Source organism: Ptychodera flava, chromosome 14 (assembly GCF_041260155.1).
Source record: "Ptychodera flava strain L36383 chromosome 14, AS_Pfla_20210202, whole genome shotgun sequence".
Taxonomy (NCBI): Eukaryota; Metazoa; Hemichordata; class Enteropneusta; family Ptychoderidae; genus Ptychodera; species Ptychodera flava.
In genome coordinates, this window is record NC_091941.1 from 29399320 (window position 1) to 29419307 (window position 19988).

The 19988-nt window shown below is 37.6% G+C and overlaps 1 protein-coding gene across 1 annotated transcript; it reads left to right on the forward strand.

Moving 5' to 3' along the window:
* The first annotated feature begins 16928 nt into the window (after positions 1-16928).
* Positions 16929-19350, forward strand: LOC139150088 (E3 SUMO-protein ligase KIAA1586-like). The gene is made up of 2 exons (XM_070722247.1): positions 16929-17045; positions 17411-19350. The coding sequence occupies exon 2, from the start codon at positions 18183-18185 to the stop codon at positions 19221-19223; it is 1041 nt and encodes a 346-aa protein (XP_070578348.1). The 5' UTR covers positions 16929-17045; positions 17411-18182; the 3' UTR covers positions 19224-19350.
* The last annotated feature ends 638 nt before the right edge of the window (positions 19351-19988 follow it).

The following is a 19988-nucleotide window of genomic DNA, read 5'->3' on the forward strand; positions in this document are numbered from 1 at the left end:
AATTTTGAAGCTCGGTTAGAATGTCAACCTTCGAGATACAAGTTAAAATGTTTTGCACAGACAGACTATAAGCAAGAGCGCACACTTGATAAAATTAGTGTTTATCTCTAGATGTGCGCGTCACTTCGGCAGACCCAGAATTTGTATTCGATTTCGTGCGCATACTTGGCGAATAGGCTGTCGATTTACGACGGTGCGGAAACGATAAGATGATGCATCGATGTGTTACGAAATGAGGCTGGCAAATTACAACATCAAATTAATTGTACCGATAAGAGGTCTTTCAACCCGCGCTATGCGCATGACACACTTTCTGATAAATCTACGACCATCCCATGCAAGCTTTAAAGCCCCGATAGCTGCTAATTTTATGCATTATTTTCATAATTTTATTTTCAAACCAAAGTTGGTTGGTGTAAATGTGCTAACTGAAGGACGTGTATTGAAGTATCACTGCTCGCTGATTCGGACCATGCCTTCACGTTTTAACAGGCTTAATAATAAACGGGTGCTACAACCATAAAATGGCGCCCCATGGGAAAATACAAAAAAAGAGTATTTCCTGCACATACACATCGTGATCATACCAGAAACAAGCATGATGCCATAACTTGAATGCACAACACACGATGGCCAACATTTTGTTGTTTTAATCTGCCATATGATAAGTTTTTGAAAATGGCGGGAAATCTAAAATGACGTTAAACCTCTGAATTTACTTGCCACTTTTGACAGTCATGGCAGCGTTATACACTTTTTTAGTCTCTAATGGGTCTTATTCAAAGAAAACTACTGGAAAACTAAGGATATTTTGGGATCGGTTTGCCAAACATTTTAAGCTATTGGGGCTTTAAAGTTGCCCTGTTTAAGTTAGAATGCGCCTCATGATGGACAGGTATTTGAGCTCTCAATTTTCTACAGTAATTCTTTTCTGAGCTACACTTGTGGGGACTCATTTAAAAGCTCTTGGAGAAAGAAAAAATTTCACCGTCTTATTTTTCGAAAATCCAAAACTTATTCCTCCTCATAGAATTTACTCAAGGATGGCGGCCATTTTGCGTTTCAAATATCGCAAAATGTTGGGTAATTTGTTTCTATAGTTCGTAAATTTGCGCGGTGAACTCCGGTTTTTATCGTCGATTGTTAAAAGTTTACGTCTTTCACTTTCGCGATGCATACTGCCTTAAACATCTCTATCGATTTTCTATCATCTGAGGAGTCAGTTACATTACCGAAGCATTCTGAAGCAGTCAGAAAACATATCGTCAGCTTTGCTTTCCGCGGCATTTTGCCATAAGGCCAGAGAAAAAAAAAATCTTGTTCATCGGATTTTTTGGACCAAGTTCCAGGAGCGGCGAGCGAAATTTTTTTTTTTTTTATTTTTTTTAGGCCGAAGGTAAACGCGGTTCTCTGGCATTTTTGCAAAGCTGCAGACAAGGCAAGATAATTGTTTCCCTTTTTACCAGAAATATCTCAGACAAGAAACACTGATACTGGTAACTGAATTCAAGACTATATTTCCCAACAATAACATAGGCCATTACATTCACAGTTAGTGTTTGCACAACATATTCTGAGTATTTCAACATTCTCTCAGAATAAAACTGAAATGTACAGCAAATCACTAAAATCCAACAATTCAGTATTGTCCTTTAATATTGTCCTGGTGGGACCTAGCATCTGAGTTTTTTCATTTTACTTTGGCCCCATGTTTTGACCTCTTTACCACTGTCTATACACATTTTACACAATGGTCTAACAACACTGTACTGTGATCGGAGTGAAGTTATATAGTCATCATTCAGATCGTACTTTAACGTCGACGCAACCATGTGTTTTGTCATTGCCGTAATTTTTATACTTTCGATGCAATTTTCATTCAATCGGATGCACCGTCCATCTGCTGTCACGATCTTGTTGAACAAATCGCCGAACGAAATATCAGGACAAACACTGAATAGCGTCTTTAGAACTAACTGTTGGCCATCACGTCAAATGTTGGCGATCAAATTAATACTCATGTGACATGTACTAACCTAACCAAATCGACCCACTTTGCATCGTGATTCGCCAAATTCAGACGTCACAACAACGTGTTGGCGGTCAACTAAGTCCGTACAAACACTCATTAAAAATCCCGTGCCCGCGAAAACCCGACAAAGTGTAGGGCGCCACCAGCGGCAGTACTAAACATATTTGCAATGCGGAAGAAAGAATTTGCCGCGATCAAAAAAAAAAAAAAAAAAAAAATTTCCAAATATGCCAAAGTAGAAGCGGCGATTCCGATGAACAATTTATTTTTTCTTCCTGGCCTAACATATTTAATTCCACAGTTACATCATACACGGAGGCCATTTCAGTTCATTCCACGGTCACATCATACAGGCTATTTCAGCAGAGGTTAATTTTTTAGGAGTTAATTCATTTTCCTTGACATAAAGTGATATAAACAAAGTACAACAACAACAAAACATAAACTAAAGACTTTATCTCGTATATGGCAAGTACCTATTGGGACTCTGGTGAATGTCTTTCACCAATTTTGTTGTGGATGTCAACTACAATGTATTTTTTCCACTTCCCAAAGCATACACAGTATTGAGCTATATTGTGTAAATTGCATTGTTTTTTGTAGAAAAGTGATTTCTAGTCCGGACTACAATTCAAATACCGTCGTCGGAACTGTGCATGTGCGAGTTTCTTGTTAACAATGTATTTCGTATACGATATCTAGATGCACCTCATCATCATAGCTGCAACATTTAAATTATACGATGTAGATTAGGGACCGTTCAGTTTTTACGGCTGGGGGGGGCCCGGCAAAATCCAGGGGGGGTCATCATAATTTTGGAATCCAAGAAGGGGGGGTCATCACTTTTTCACTGGTAGGAAAGGGGGGGTCACCACATTTTCAAAAACATAATACCTACAATAAAGTCCACTTTATGCCATGGCCATGATCGACCCTCTTTACCGGCGGGCCGCCTGCGGCGGCCCACTACAATAAATTGACTTTATTGTAATACCCCATGACCATCTTAACGGCCGGACGCTTTAAGCAGCCATGTTCAGTAAAGTTTACTTCATGCAATGGCCATGATCGACCCTCTTTTTACCAGTGGGCCACCTTTGGTTGCCCACTAGAATAAAGTTGACTTTACGTAATGGCCCATGACCCTCTGAACCAGAGGGCTGCCTTTGGCGAACCACTCCAATAAAGTTTACTTTATACAATGTCCATGGACATAAGTTGTCTATGGAAATGAAGTTAAAAATTGCCCTACAGTCGTCCTAATTAACAGACGTTTGCATGGATGTGGCTGAGAAGTTTGTACACTGGCATCTCTGCTACACGAATAAAGTGCGCCGCGTACCGGAGTTCAAATCCAAACCGTGCGGGTAAATTTGACATATGGGTTTTGGTTATTTTTCAGCGGGGGGGGGGGGGGGGGGGGGTCATCAAATTTTTTTGTCTGACAAAGGGGGGTCATCATTTTTTCGCGAAAAATGCAGGGGGGTCACATTTTTTTTGAACACCGGCGACAAGATTTTGCCGGCCCCCCCCGGCCGTCGTAAAAACTGAACGGTCCCTTATGACAGACATGGTTTAACTTTCATCAATCACCATCATACCTTGGATACAGTGTTTACATTGGTCGTAATACGACCTTTGAGCGCATTTCCGACGACCGTATCCCTTCAATCATAACGTTAACATCACTGAATCGAAAAGTGGCACTGCTGTCGATTTTACAAGTAATTCGAACATTGCAACATCATGGAGGCGATGGCCAAAACATGGCTGACTGTTTACTGACTGATGCTTGGCTGGAATCCGGCAATCTGATTGGCTGGAGCCGGGGTTTATATTCTCAACAAGAAGACATGCGCGCCGCGTAACATTTTTGAGCTCGCGCAAATTTCGAACGCCAACGCGCGCGCGTTCTGAAACGTTCGTTTTTGGCCCACGCGATGGGCATAGCCCACCTAAGTGGGCCATTGTCATAGGGTGGCGTTTGTTAGTCTGTATGTGTGTCTGTAATATGTATGTGTGTGTGTCTGTCTCTGTGTGTGTGTGTTATGGATTTGTATCATCGATATCTCTCAAACTCATTCATCAAATGCCATGAAATTAGGTACACAGATTCTTTAGGATTAGAACTAGATCTGACAAAGTTTTTGGGGTTGTTGGGTGCATGGTTCAGCAGAAATTAATTTTTGAAGTAATATTTTGACTTATTTTTGCTCATTTACATAGCAAGGGAGGATGCACTAAATTATGAGCAGTGGGCTACAGAACATTGGACAAAAAAATAAATTTTGCATAATTAATTGAAAGTATTTCGTTTTTTCTAAAGTTGTGCAAGTTATGATTTTAAACGAAAACAGTGATGCCAAAAAAAACATATACATTGTTTTGGAAGTAATCAAGATGCTACATTTTTTAATAGAGAAAACAAATCTATCAAATTGCCCGATATAATATTGAGGCACAGTATAGGCATTTAATAGACATACACATGCACCACATTCTTGCCAAACCTATGTATTCATATGAGAATAATCGCAATCATACCATCATAATCCAATAACACTAGGTCAAAATTTGTAAGACAATAGTTGTAAACATAGACACAAAACAGCACAGAACAGACAGTAAATAGACGGTAACAAACAAAGTCAAATTCATGAAAGAAAGATATATGGACCTCTGGCCAAAAGACCAAGAAGTGATGTCAGGTGTTTCGAAAATAGTAAGCGCATCCTGCCCCACATGTGGCACCCGCCATATATCAATCTATAAGTCAGATAGGTAGTGGTCGCTAACTAAGGCCCAATGTCACCGATGCCATCAGTGATCATTTGTCGAGAGAGATATTGTATTTATCTACCAGCTTGCGATACCTGCCAAAAAAGCGTTTGAATGTAGAGACAAGTCTTGCTCTGGTGTAACCTTGATTTAACAGTTTGTAAGAGAGATGGCCATGTCTCTCTACAAAATCACCATATGAACTGCATGCTCTAGCATATCGAATAAGCTGGGAAATGTATACCCCATAAGCTGGTGAGAGTGGAATATTACTTATTAGGTGTGGAAAATTGATGATACTAAAGTTGAAATCATCTCTCTTGTCATATAGCCTAGTAGAAAGGTGACCATTAGAGTCAAATTTGAGTAAAATGTTCAGATATGAAGCAGAGAGGCGCGTTTCTGTAGTTTCTTTAATCTCCAATTCTGGAGGATAAATCATAGCGAGATATTTACTGAATTCAGAGTTATTCAATAGAAATAACATCGTCTATGTATCTATATGTTAGATTGAAAGTTCGAGCTACAGAGACCTTTTTCTGTTTAATTAAGTTCTGGATAAATTCTGCCTCATATGAGAACAGAAACAAGTCTGCAAGCAAGGGAGCACAGTTAGTGCCCATGGGAATTCCTATACACTGTTGGAAAATGTGTCCTCCAAATTCTACAAATATGTTGTCGATGAGGAAATCAAGCATACTGATAATGTCTTTCTCGGTATAAAACACTTTAGCGTTAGTAGTATTTTTAACAAAATATGTAGAATTATAACCTAATACTACATATTTGTAACGGCGTGAACCGTTTTTGTAGAAAAATGCTTGGTTGATGATGTTTTTCAAGCGTTCTTTCAATTTATTATGTGGTATTGTGGTATACAATGTGGAAAAATCGAAAGTTTTAATAGATGTTATTTTTGAAACAGATCTTGATTTCAAATTTTCCAAGAGTTCCTTCGAATTTTTTAATATCCACATTTGATTTATACCACTCCGAGAAAAGACAACATCACAGTATGATTGAAGTCCCCGTTTAACAGTACAAAGAACAGAAGTCAGTATCTTCGATAACTCTGTTGTTGAACATTTTGAAGATCCTGCGATAAACCTAGCTTTGTAAGGTGTTTTGTGGAGCTTTGGTATCCAGTATAAGCTAGGCAACTTATTATGGTCATCCTTTTTTGTAATATTAAAATTATCCATGAATGACTTATGGTTTGCCAAAATTTCAGATTTGTTGAACATTGATTGTCTGTAAGTGGAGTTGGTGGAGTTCTTAGTTACACCAAGTTCGTCTATAAGACATTCAAAATAATACTTCTTACAGACAAATACAATGTTATTGGCAGCTTTATCAGCAGGGACGACAACATATTTGTCATGGATATCATTCAAACACTTAACAGCATCAGGATCTTTAAATACAGAATAGGGTCTTCTGCAAACATGTGATCTTAGTCGACCAATACGGCCACGAACTATTTTCCTCACAGATTTGACCCATTCTGACAGTGTGTCCAACTCTACATCCTCCCTTTTAGCCCATTTCCTGGCATATTCTTCAACAGAGTCCATAACGATCTTAAAATTATGGTTCCAGTTGATCCTGCGAGGTTCTCTGAACTTGGGTCCACAAGATAATATCTTACGAAGGTGGTGATGTTCAACCAAGTTCAGATCACCAGTGATGACATGGCCAACTGGAGTAATATTTGAAGGGAGATGTAGAGCAGTCACAGGATGCTGGTGTTTGAAGGAATTCATCAATTTTTAAGTGCCGCAATGCCTTATTGTAATTGAATATTTTATTGGAGATTGTCTTGGTGTATTGATATGACAGAATAGGTACAGACTGGTTCTTAAAGTATACAGGTATAGTTGATGTACCGTTTTGTTGTGAAGTATATTGCTGATATTAATGGCATCAATTCCTTTGTTATTAAATGGAAGATGTATGAAATGACGATGATCATCAGTCATAGGTTCAGCACGAACAGGCTTGTATAGTCTGTATAGTGCAATATCAGCAATAATACTGACCAGTCTGTACGGTTGTTTGTTCGGATCTGTCAAAGACAATCCCAATGCATAGGCATGCAACCTTCTCAAGTCCTTGATGGAAAGAGCAAATAATGAAGTACGAATGTGATGGAGACCTAAAGGCTTCTGTAATAAAAGAAGCAGTTCATGAAATTTGTCATGGCAATTGGAGGTAGATGTATCCAATTTAGGCCGATGGTAACGCCTATGTCCATGACTACGTCTTCTACGGACAGAAGACTCAAATAGGCCCATCACATTCACTTCTGAACAACCAGGACTTGAGAGATTGCCTATATCTTTGATGTTGTCATTACAACCATAAGGCATTGCGGTACCTAACTGTCTAATCCAGTGGTATTCTCTCTGTCTACGGAATGGTGAACTAAGTGTGGGGCTGTTGGTTGGATGGTATATTTTTCAAGAATACGGACACGCATAGACAAAGTGGAGTGATCGTCCTGGTTAAAATGCTTATAAAGTTGCACATCCAAAGATCGATTCACTCCACTGCGATGTCCGTTCATTCTAGATCGTAAGCTGTTTCCTGTTTCACCAACATAAATGAGCCCACACAATGAACACTCAATTCCATAGATTACGTTTTTGGTAGTACAATTCAGAGGTTCCAGACATTTGGTAGAATAGGTCTTCCCTGTCAAACTACTACTGAACTGTTCTGTAGTGATGAGCATACTACAAGTTTTGCAGTTTTTAATACCACACTTTGTGATAGAACCTGTATAATCACAAGCTGGAGATGACTTTAAACAGTCCGTCAGTAGCAATTTGCATGGTTTAATTGTCTGGTAGCTTTCTCCATTTCTGTGATAAAAATTGCCCTCTGATTGCACGTATGATGTCTTAGTAACATCCCGAAGGATAATCCGAGGGACACACGGATTTTGAGCTACTGTGCCCCGTGTAGCTGGTCGGGACCTTGTTAACCCGGGCGACGTCCCAGCCGGTATGAATATATCTCTTATACAGTCCTTCATTATCATGTACAAGTACCAGGTGGATGATGCCCTCGGGGACAATATGTCCACCAGCAGGAGCATCGACCTGGTCGTAGTAAAATAATCGCAATCATACCAATCCATAATCCAATAACACTAGGTCAAAATTTGTAAGACAATAGTTGTAAACATAGACACAAAACAGCACAGAACAGACAGTAAATAGACGGTACACAAACAAAGTCAAATTCATGAAAGAAAGATATATGGACCTCTGGCCAAAAGACCAAGAAGTGATGTCAGGTGTTTCGAAAATAGTAAGCGCATCCTGCCCCACGTGTGGCACCCGCCATATATCAATCTATAAGTCAGATAGGTAGTGGTCACTAACTAAGGCCCAATGTCACCGATGCCATCAGTGATCATTTGTCGAAGAGAGATATGTATTTATCTACCAGCTTGCGATACCTGCCAAAAAAGCGTTTGAATGTAGAGACAAGTCTTGCTCTGGTGTAACCTTGATTTAATAGTTTGTAAGAGAGATGGCCATGTCTCTCTACAAAATCACCATATGAACTGCATGCTCTAGCATATCGAATAAGCTGGGAAATGTATACCCCATAAGCTGGTGAGAGTGGAATATTACTTATTAGGTGAGTTGATGCAGTTTCTGCACAAATTTGGATGTAAAAGGATTGCCAAGCATTATAAAGTCATAAATGATCTAATAAATTTAAACAAACCTATAATACAGCAAATTATCTTGTGTATGTATACCTAGATGACTCAAAATCATAGAAACAACTGAAACTGTGGATCAGCAACTTGTATCAAAAATAAATAGAGGTTCAAGATTACCACATGTGTATTGTTACGGCCTGGAAATTATCTATCTGAAATAGTACCTTGATTATGGAACCTGTTATATTATCTATGTGTAATATCGATATGGTTGAATATTTAACATGTACTTTTACAGAAATTTATTTTGCCCTGAAGTAGTAATATGTGGATGCAATATTTCTGTGCATTAATTGAGAAATGTGAATGAAATGTATATGTATGGTTGTTTTCACTATAGAATCATGAATGTGAGTATAAACAAACGATTTTGTACATGTGGATTCACAATTCCATATTCTGGCAGGTGAGGAAAATTGATTCTGGAGTATCGTCTTCTTAATTTCGCCAATTTTCAGAACTTTTTAATCATTGACACACATATACCAAAAGTTGAATACTTCTTCTTTTTGTTCTAATGTTTTCCTTTACATGGTGTAACGAAAGCACATTAGGAGAGACTGTTGTACAGCAGGACAAAGATGTAATTTAAGGTATACAGCATCTTCTTCTAATAGCTGAAAAGTTGAAAAGAAAATGGAAGGAAGTCTAGGGATTAGGGAAAAGTGATTGCAAAAGAAGTCGATGAAGACTCAGTCTGCTAAAATCCTGTCATAGGATATGTGCTCAACCCGGTGCTGGCAATGTGGTCAATCTCAGTTCATTATTTTAGTATGTTTTATTAAGTAACAAATACAATGAGCAGCAGAAATACATCAAATGAATAAACTATTTAAAGTATAAGTAGGTACATCCTAAACAAAAGGAAAATATGAGTTAAAATATTAATTATATTATAACAGCATGTGCTTCATGGCAGTGCATTGTTCTAAGAGACCTCACTTAATGGGGTGTTGTAAAAATCTTCACCGATCGTAAAATGGAAATTAGCACAAACAGGCGGTTTTGGTAAAAATCTTCTTCATAATCTCTGATCAGACAGATGAAATCTTCAATTTTTGTCTTATTGGGTGAATTTTTGCCATTTTTTGTCAAAATCTTCATTTCTCAAAAGTTACTCATCTGATAGCTTTGATATTTGGTATACAGGCTCCGAGGGTTTACATTAATGTTATATATTGAAATGTTCAGTTTTGTATTTTTGCAGCTAAATTTGCAATTTTTGGCCAGGCTTTCCTGAAATGAGCTATCAAAGATATCCACCTTTGTGTCACAAAAAGTTATTCTCAACATAAAATGTACCTCTGTTCGACTGTTAGGTCGCTTGCTTTTTCAAAACTGCTGGTCAGATGGCTTTAATATTGGGTATTACAGGTCCATAGGATGACTTTAGGACTGGTCAGTTTCTTCAGCCTGGGGGGCCGGTGGAGTCATGGGGGGGGTCACCCTGTTTTTGACTTTGGTGATAGGGGGGGTCACCATGTTTTTGAAATACCCAATAGGGGGGGTCAGTGTGTTTTTGAATTTTGACACATGCTCATCATTGCCTAAAATGCTAGTGTCAGCCACAAATTTCATCATTCAGTTGTATTTTTCGGCGCGCCCTTCGGGCGCGTAACTTTAATAATCAGTCATATTTTTCAGCACGCCCAACTTTAACATATCAAGCATACATACATCAGAGATATCTGTATGTTCAATATTTTTCAGCGTGCTCTTCAAGCTCATTACTTTAATATATCAGACATTTTCAGCATGCCCTGGTGCATGACTTTAATATACGAGGCATATATATCAGAGATATCAGGATGTTTCATATTTTTCGGCGCGCCCTTCGGGCGCCATACTTTAATAAATCAGAGATATCTTGATGTTTGCAAAGTGAAAGTGTACATTATGAAATCTGCATTTCATATGAAAAGGATGACAAATTCCTGATACTTTTCTGTTCTCTCTATGAGAATTCAGTATGAGAAAGCAACATGCACAAATATTTCACAATATATATTTGATACAGTGACTTATTTTCGAGAATAGAAAAATGACAAGATATCTTTCCTTCTCATTGATGCAATTATTTTCCTTTGTGTCACAGGTTTTCTGTAGAAAGATGCTTTTTTATGAACAAAATAACAGTTAAAGAAGGCAGTTTTTGTCATTATTAGCTGTGCTTTTATGGTTTCAATGTTACAAGAAAAGCTCCTCTGAGACACTGTACACATCAGATTTGGCTAAAAAAGCTCTCTATGGCTCCTCAGGAGATTTAATTGGATGGTTGGCAAGTCTTAACACCCATCAAAGTTTTTGATTCACTGCTTTTTCCTCTTTGATATTAATGATTGACATCCATTTCTGTACAACAGTTCAGGACATCTGGTTAAGCATAGAAAGTGTGAAATACATTCACAGCTCATTCAAAATGTACTGTATTCAAACTTTAAGATTGACACTTTGAAATTCCTATCTTACAACTGACATGTTAACAATTTCATTAAAACATAGAATGACTATTTAAAATATAAATATATATGTAAAATGTAAAATGATATATACGTATATATATATATATATATATATATATATATATATATATATATATATATATATATATATATATATATATATATATATATATATATATATATATATATATATATATATATATATATAAAATTTATGTCCACCTTTTATTTTACCTATGTCACGCGCGGGGGGGGGGTCACCCTGTTTTCGAAATTTGGAATAGGGGGGGTCACCCTGTTTTCAAAATTTGGAATAGGGGGGTCAGCCACTTTTTGACGTCGGCAAAAAATAATCCACCGGCCCCCCCCCAGGCCGAAGAAACTCGGACCAGTCCCGTAGTGAGAAATTTCATACATTCAAGAAATACTTAGCTTTGCATAATGTGTATAGTAGCTTCAGAGGGACATTGGCCCTATGTTTTTTAGTAAGCAACTGGATGGAGTTTTTTGACCCGACAAGTCCTCCTGGAACCTCCCAATAACAAATGGTCCATACCTAATTGTACGCCCTAGAATTTTATGTAGTTTTGTAAATGAAGTGATAAAGATATAACTTATAAGTGCGTATGTCTTAAACACCCATGGTCACATCATAATCGGTATGGTGATTATGAACCCTCTCTGTGTAGTAAAGAATGGTAGCGCCCTACATCACGTGACTCAACTTTGCACTCGGCACGTCATCATCACTGATCTCCCGATAGTCTGATCTCGGGCAGCTGATCTCTCAGTGCCCTTGAAAACGTGTGTGATCTCTAATTTTGGACCGACCAGAAGAGAAGCAATACAGTTTGTGCGGTGGTATTTGGAATCAAAGTCGTTCACTTGATGAGCAGGTAAGAAATTTCATGGTTTGCAAGCTGTCATATCTGAGTGATTGACCATGTTATTTGATCTTGTTGGTGACTTTCATTCTTGACCGTGTGAATGAAATTTTCCCATTCTGACAATGATTAGGTCCGTTTCATTTACCAGGGTAAGCAAAGTACTCATGCCTCTTTGTAGTCATGATAGTTTTCTGCTAGAGTTAATCAAATTACATAAACGAAGGTATCACTCTCAAGTTTCAAAGTCCCCGTACGCATACAAGTTAAAACGTCATTGAACATAAACGAGTCGTCGGTACAACCCTGAACTGGCCTCACTGTGTATACTCTCTATACTACGTCCATGGTACAAGTGTGTTTTCATGAAGAGATCAGGTTGTTGATAGTTAAGGGTCAGAAATAAAAATCAAACACTGCCGTGTGTCCGTTTGTCAGAACCAATGATCATGAATTTTCTGAAGTCCATTTCATGTTTCAAAGTTGATGCATTGATCACGTTATTTTGGTCCAAATTGACCGTTCGCAACTCCCTCGCCGTGCTGTAGCTGTATTTATTGTCTTAGCAAATTGGGGTGGGTTGAGGTCGAAGCCATGTCTGCAGGAAGCCAAGCGGTATGTCCATGGGCTGGAGGGGCCACCGTGCACCCCCCCCCCCCCCCCCCATAAACCTACTACATGGGTATTTTTTTGTTCTTTGGGATCTGCTGAACTAGAAAAAAGATGTTAACATTGGATATTTTGGGATGCACTACCTGTCTGCACTGGTTTTTGATTTGTATGTACCGCAAAAAATGGCGAAAAATGGGTAGGGGTAAGGGGTACTATATCCTCCCCTAAATTGAGTAAACTAGCATGAAATAGCACAAACCTTACATTTTTGGAAAGCTCAGATACTGCTCTTTCTGAGGAATACCAACTTTAGCAAAATTAATTTGTGTACATAGAATAGGACGACTTTAAAATGAATTTTTTTGACAATTTTGAAATTTTTTACCCAAAATACCATGTAACAATTGTGATTTACTTTTTATTAAGCAAAATTTTCACAACTTTTTGTGTTTAAATTATTCATTCTGACATATTAAACAAGAAAAAAAGTGTTAACATCAGATATTTAACTATACACTACTTCTCTGGCGTCAATTTTGAATTGCGTGTATCTGTATGGGGTGTGCAAAAGCTAGGGGTAGGGGTACAACATTCTTTCCTTGATGAAGTAAACTGGCTTGAAATGCCATATACCTTATAGTTTTAGAAAGCTTAGATACTGGCCTTTCTAAAATGCATAAGTTTTTAGTAAAAAAATATGACGTCATTGAATTGGATAACTTTAAATCGATTTTTTCTGGTAATTCAGCAATTTTAACCGGAAGAAAATACGATAACTATTGTTTCCTCCAATGAAGCAAATCAAACAGATTTATGAATGTTATTTACTAATTGCAATGTGCTGAAGAAGAAAATAAATGTCAAAATTGGGTATTTACAATCCATTATTGTCCCTGCTCACTCAAATTGCAAGTTTTGCTACATTTGTATATCGTGAATGGGCATTTTATTGTTATGCAATGAACTAATGCAAAGCCTTAAAAAGAAGACTTTAAAACGCACACACATAGTCATATTGCCATTTTCTCCTTAAAGTAAATAGATTGTTGATGACTGTCTATTTTTATAATTTACTTTTTAAATATTTTCTATGAAATAATTTTGATAAGACGTATTTGGAAAATTGTGTATGCCTCCTTGTCTTACTTATACAGCAAGCATTACTAACAATCTATTAGGCCGTGGGCTAGAGGGGGCGTCTACGTGCACCTCCCCCCCCCAACCGCACAGGATAACAAACCTGTAATTTTCAGAAGCCTTGGGATCCCTAGAATAAGAAATAGGATTTTAACAGACAAAATATAGGGACTCAATAGCTGTTCGGTCATGTTTTGAAGGGTGCCGCAAAATCACGATTTTGTGACCCACATGGATTTTTGTCAAACCTGTCTTCATGTACGTCATCTGCTGAGCTTACTGTTTAACATGACCTGGCTTATGGGGTATCATTAGAAAGGTGATGTATTCTTCTTGATAATGTTATATAGCAATATGCAATATCTTCTATAGTTTTTATGAAATAGGGCCTAATTTACCCCATACCCCAAAGTTTATGTTGCAAATTACTGTCAAAACTAATCTAAATTCTACCAATTATTTACCTAGACATAATACAAAGGGTAATGCTGTGTATTAACTTTGTGTTATTTGCTACAGGTACATGTTAGAAACCTGAAATAAACTTTTGACAGAAAAAATATTGGGATCCTGTAGCTGTAACAGTCATATTTTGAAGGGTTCCGCAAAATCACAGTATTACTGAATCACATTCGTTTTTGTTAAACCTGTCTTCTTGTAAGTCTTCTGCTGAGCTTATTTTGAACATAAAGAGGCATATGCGATATCATTTGAAAGTTAATTTGCTTTTCTTCAAAATGATATATTGCAATATGCAATATCTTCTATAGTTTCATGAAATGAGACCAAAACTTACCCCATACCCCAAAGTTTTATGTCACAAGTTACAGTCAAAACTAATGTCAAATTCTACCAATTATTTTCCTAGACACTTTACAAAAGGCAATGCTTTGTGTAAAATATATTTTATTTGGTAAAGGACATGTCAAAAAAATGAGTTAGACTTTTAACAGACAAAATATTGGGGTTGAATGACTGTTACTTGCATGTTTTGAAGGGTACCGTGAAGGCAGAGTATTACCGATTCGCATATGTTTTTGTTAAATGTGTCGTCTTGTAAGTCATCTGCTGAGCTTACTTCTTACCATAACCTAACTTATGGGCTGCAATTAGAAAGACAATTTATTTGGCTTTAAAATGACATATTGCAATATACAATATCTTCTATAGTTTTCATGAAATGAGACCAAAACTTACCCTATACCTTAAAGTTTTATGTCGTAAATTACTGTCAAAACTAATCTTAAATTCTACCAATTATTTACCTAGACATTATACAAAAGGCAATGCTTTGTATCAAATTGTTTTATTTGATACAGGTACATGTTAGAAACTTGAAGTAAACTTTTAACACAAAAATATCCGGATGCTGTAGCTGTAACAGTTATATTTTGAATGGTACTGCAAAATCACAGTATTGCCAACTCGCATACATTTTCGTTAAACCTGTCTTCTTTAAGTCGTCTACTGAGCTTATTTTTATTATAACGTGGCAAGTTGGGCATCATTAGAAAGTTAATTTACTCTTCTTTAAAATGATATATTGCAATATGCAATATCTTTTACAGTTTTCATGAAATAGGACCACAACTTACCCCACACCCCAAAGTTTTATGTTCCAAATTACAGTCAAAACTCATCTCAAATTCTGCCAACTATTTACCGGGACATAATACAAAGGGCAATAATTGTATTAAATTTAGTTTATTTGCTACAGGTTCATGTTAGAAACTTGAAACGAACTTTTAACAGAAAAAATATTGTGATGCTGTAGCTGTAACAGTAATATTTTGAAGGGTACCACAAAATCATGGTATTGCCAACTCGCATACATTTTTGTTTAACCTGTCTTATTGTAAGTCATCTGCTGAGCTTTTTTTTAAACATAAGTTGGCTATTGGGGTATCATTAAAAAGGTTTTTTTCCTTTGATATAACATATTGTTATATACAATATCTTCTTTAGTGTTCAGGAAATAAGACCAAAACTTACCTCATACCCCTAAGTTTATATTGCAAATTTCTGTCACTACTGATTTCAAATTCTACCAAGCTTTTACCTAGACATATTACAAAAGACAGTGATTTGTATGAAATTTGTTTTATTTGCTACATAGACATGTCACAAATATGAGATAGACTTTTAACAGACAAAATACTGGGATTGAATGGTTGCTGCTGTCATGTTTTGAAGGGTACCGTAAAGTCACAGTCTTGCCCACTCGTATGTGTTTTTGTTTTGTTAAATGTGTTATCTTGTAAGTCATCTGATGAGCTTACTTTTTACTCTAACCTATCTTATGGGCTATCATTGGAAAGACAATTTTTGCCAGAAAGCGACCGACATATTGTAATATGCAATATCTTCAATAGTTTTCATGAAATAGGACCAACACTTACCAGGGCTCCCGCTACCTATTCGCCAATTCGCCAAAATGCGATCAAAAATTCTATCTGGCTAAAAAATCTATCATTTGGCGAAACCCTAGGCGAGACGCATTTTTTTCGATTTCAAAAAAACCTGATACACCCGCTGTAGACATTGCATCATCGGCCTTTCACACTGCAAACTTGCAAGATCGATGCGTGCAGCGGTAAAAATAATGTTCCGCCGCGATCATGCATGCAACGCATGTATACAATTCACGTGAACTTGGTGCCCGAATAAAGACGATTGAGCCCGAAGAATCAAATAGTTGCCCGGAACGGTAATCATGGTAATAGAAATACATTATCCGATGTTTTCCGAAGGGCGGTCGGGTCAGAGTTCGGAATTCGGGACTCTCCGACACACGTGTCTTTGTACTTACACTTTCTGTGACCTTAGTTGTGGCATGCACACAGACCCGGGTAAACCCAATCCCGCCCCATTCGATAATTCATCAGCATTTGAATTGAGTACTACACACTATTATGGCCTCAAATTCAGCGAAGCGAACTTTGACTGACTTTTGGGGCACAGCCGACCAGAAAAAATCAAAAGGTGAACACACCGAACAACGGGGATGATGAAGTTAGTGACAGAAAGATCGCAACGCCAACGGTACGTCGCAAGATCAAGCCCGATGGTTCCGTCGATTTAGCTGGTTGCGATTTGAGAAACAGCTTTTCATGTGCGATTGGTGTATCAAGTCTGGGAGAACTAATGTATTCACAACAGGGAAAAAAACTAGTACCCCTAAAGCAGACGATTTTGTAAAAACATGAACGGAGTGCGGAACACAGATTTGCTGAGTCGGCAAGAAGCAGTGCGAGAAATGAAGAGATGCCACGAGCGCTGCCACAGCATACAATGCAGTGAAAGACGCTGTTGTCGCTACCATGCGAAATGTTTACTTCATCGCAAAAGAAGACCTCCCCAAAACGAAAGTGAAATCTGTTACAGAGCTCTGTGATGTACAGGTTTGTTCATAATTTAAGCCTTTTTTATTGTACGTTTACTATGACTTCATGGTTTGGCAAAAAGGACATGTCATCAACGTTGGAACAAGTGACCTTACCTCACAGCTCTACCGGAAGCGAGCACGTCTTTACGTATATACGTAGGGCTACACTTTGCGCTTGAAGATTACATCTCAAAATGCCGAACGAATTAAAATGTGCAGCCACTGTAGGAGTGGACGTAACATGATCGTAACGTTTGTTTGGAACACGTCTCGATTGGTGACATGAATTCACGTATGTAATCTGTGTTCCGCACTTCGTTCATGTTTTACAAAATCGTCTGCTTTAGGGGTGCTAGTTTTTACCCTTGTTTATTTTTATAGGGCTGCAAGTCGTTAGATGTACTCCGTCAAGATGACAGGGTCACATACATGCATAGTGCGAGTACTGACGAGTTTATTGATTGCATCGCTGACATTGTGGAAAGAAACGTCATTGGAAGGATGAAAGCCGCGAAATTCTATTCGCTAGAGTTAGATGAATCGACAGATATTGCTGTTTGTCAAAATTTGATGATATACATACGCGGCGTGGTGGACGGAAAGGTGGAATCTCACTTTCTGAGTGTCTCGATGCTAACCAGGGCAACATCTGAGCAGCTGCACTTGGAAGTGAAAGGTATCTTATCGAAGAAGGGTCTGTCTCTATCAAATCTGATATCTCTGGGCACTGATGGAGCTAGTACCATGACCGGTAGCAGGCAAGATTGACAACGAGATTTAAGAAGGACAACCCGTTCATTCTATCACAACACTGTGCAGCCCATAAACTAGCTTTAGCAAGTGGTCAAGCCGCGGACTGTGTGTCTTATCTTGTAAAATATCAGGCCACAGTGAATGATTTGTATAAATACTATCATTATTCACCCAAAATCAAACCAAGTTAAGTGCTACTCAGGCTTGTCTGGGTGAAAGTCAGTTGAAGTATCAACAAGTGTTTAGCACTCGATGGTTGTCTTTTTATGATAGTGTATCAGCTATTTGTAGAACATTAGACTCTTTAATCTCAGCCCTAAAAGACGATGTGGAACAAAATAAAAACAATGCCCGTGTATCAGGACTGCTGAAAAACATAGCAAGATATGACTTTATTGCCATGTCGTTTTTCCTCCAGGATGTGCTTTCAGTACTGCACACAACATGCCTGTCTCTGCAGGCTAACAACCTCACTTTTTCAGAAGTGTCTGATTACATAACTGCATGTAAAAAGGCAGTGGATGAGTTAAAATCCAGAAATGGTAGCTATTTCCAGCAGTTTCTAGACAGTGTTAGGGAGTATGAAACAGAGCTTGAAATTGAATTTCATGGTCACACAATTCCAGCCAATAAGAAACAGCGGGAGAATTTTGCTAAAAGTAGTGAGAAATTTTTGACTTTCCTATCTGATAATCTAGCCAGTAGATTTGTTGAAAATGATGATGAAATCAGCTCAGCTTTTGATATTCTGGTACCATCTAAACTACCAACAGAGGCTGATCAGATTGCAAAGTATGGTGATGTTGAGATTTCAAAGTTGGGAGAATTTTTTGGGACAGATAAAACTGATGGTGATGGAAATACTGTAAATCCACCACTAAATAAAGCAAAACTCATCAGTGAGTGGTCCCTTTTCAAACACGTCATGTGTAAGTATAGAAATCAGGAGTTCACAGAATTCTGGGAATGGGGTTTAAAAACGCATGATCAAGCCTATCCTAACCTGTGTATATTAGCTACTATTTGCCTTACCTGTCCTGTAACATCTGTGAATGTTGAACGTGGTTTCTCAAGGTACAACATAATAAAAACAGCACTGAGGAATGCACTGCATACTGACAATGTCAACAATCTTATGATGATAAAAATTGAGGGACCACCCCTCACAGATTTTGATTTTGATGAGGGTTTTAAATTGTGGTGTTCAAGAAAAGACAGAAGAGTTCTAAGCCCTAAATTTATTGAAACTGTAAAAAGTAAATGTACAGATGTTGTGCAACCCAAGGTATCTGAAACTGCAAAAACTAATGCAGTTGGGGAGGAGTTGAAATATTCCCAGGAGGATGTTGAAATCATGATAGAGACAGTAGTATCAAAGCTAACTGGGGTGTTATCAAAGTTTGGTGATACCCAACAAGATAAGTGTACACGTGATTTTTGAGTAGCATTTAGGACTGTAGTTGAATAAATATCCCAGTGAGGGTATATTCAAATTGTGCGTCTTTAATATTTCAGCCCGCATAACCGACTAGACTGACTTACTGACAGACTGACTAATGATCACTGAAAATGGCTAAATGTTTTTTGAGATTGGCTAATCAAGTGGCTAAAAGTTTACTTCGGCTAGAGGGAGCCCTGACTTACCCCATTCTTAAATTCGCAAACTGCAAAGTTTTAGAACAGATGTAGTTTGCAAATCAAACTAAGGGCTGGGGTGATGAGATGTTTGCTATTTCATTACAACTTAAGATGATATTACAATATTACAATGCATATTACAATATGTCAGTCGCTTTCTGGCAAAAAATTATATCAAAGGAAAAAAAACTTTTTAATGATACCCGAATAGCCAACTTATGTTAAAAAATAAGCTCAGAAGATGACTTACAATAAGACAGGCTAAACAAAAATGTATGCGAGTTGGCAATACCATGATTTTGTGGTACCCTTCAAAATATTACTGTTACAGCTACAGCATCACAATATTTTTTCTGTTAAAAGTTCGTTTCAAGTTTCTAACATGAACCTGTACAAATAAACTAAATCTAATACAAATTATTGCCCTTTGTAATATGTCCCGGAAAATAGTTGGCAGAATTTGAGATGAGTTTTGACTGTAATTTGGAACATAAAACTTTGGGGTGTGGGGTAAGTTGTGGTCCTATTTCATGAAAACTGTAAAAGATATTGCATATTGCAATATATC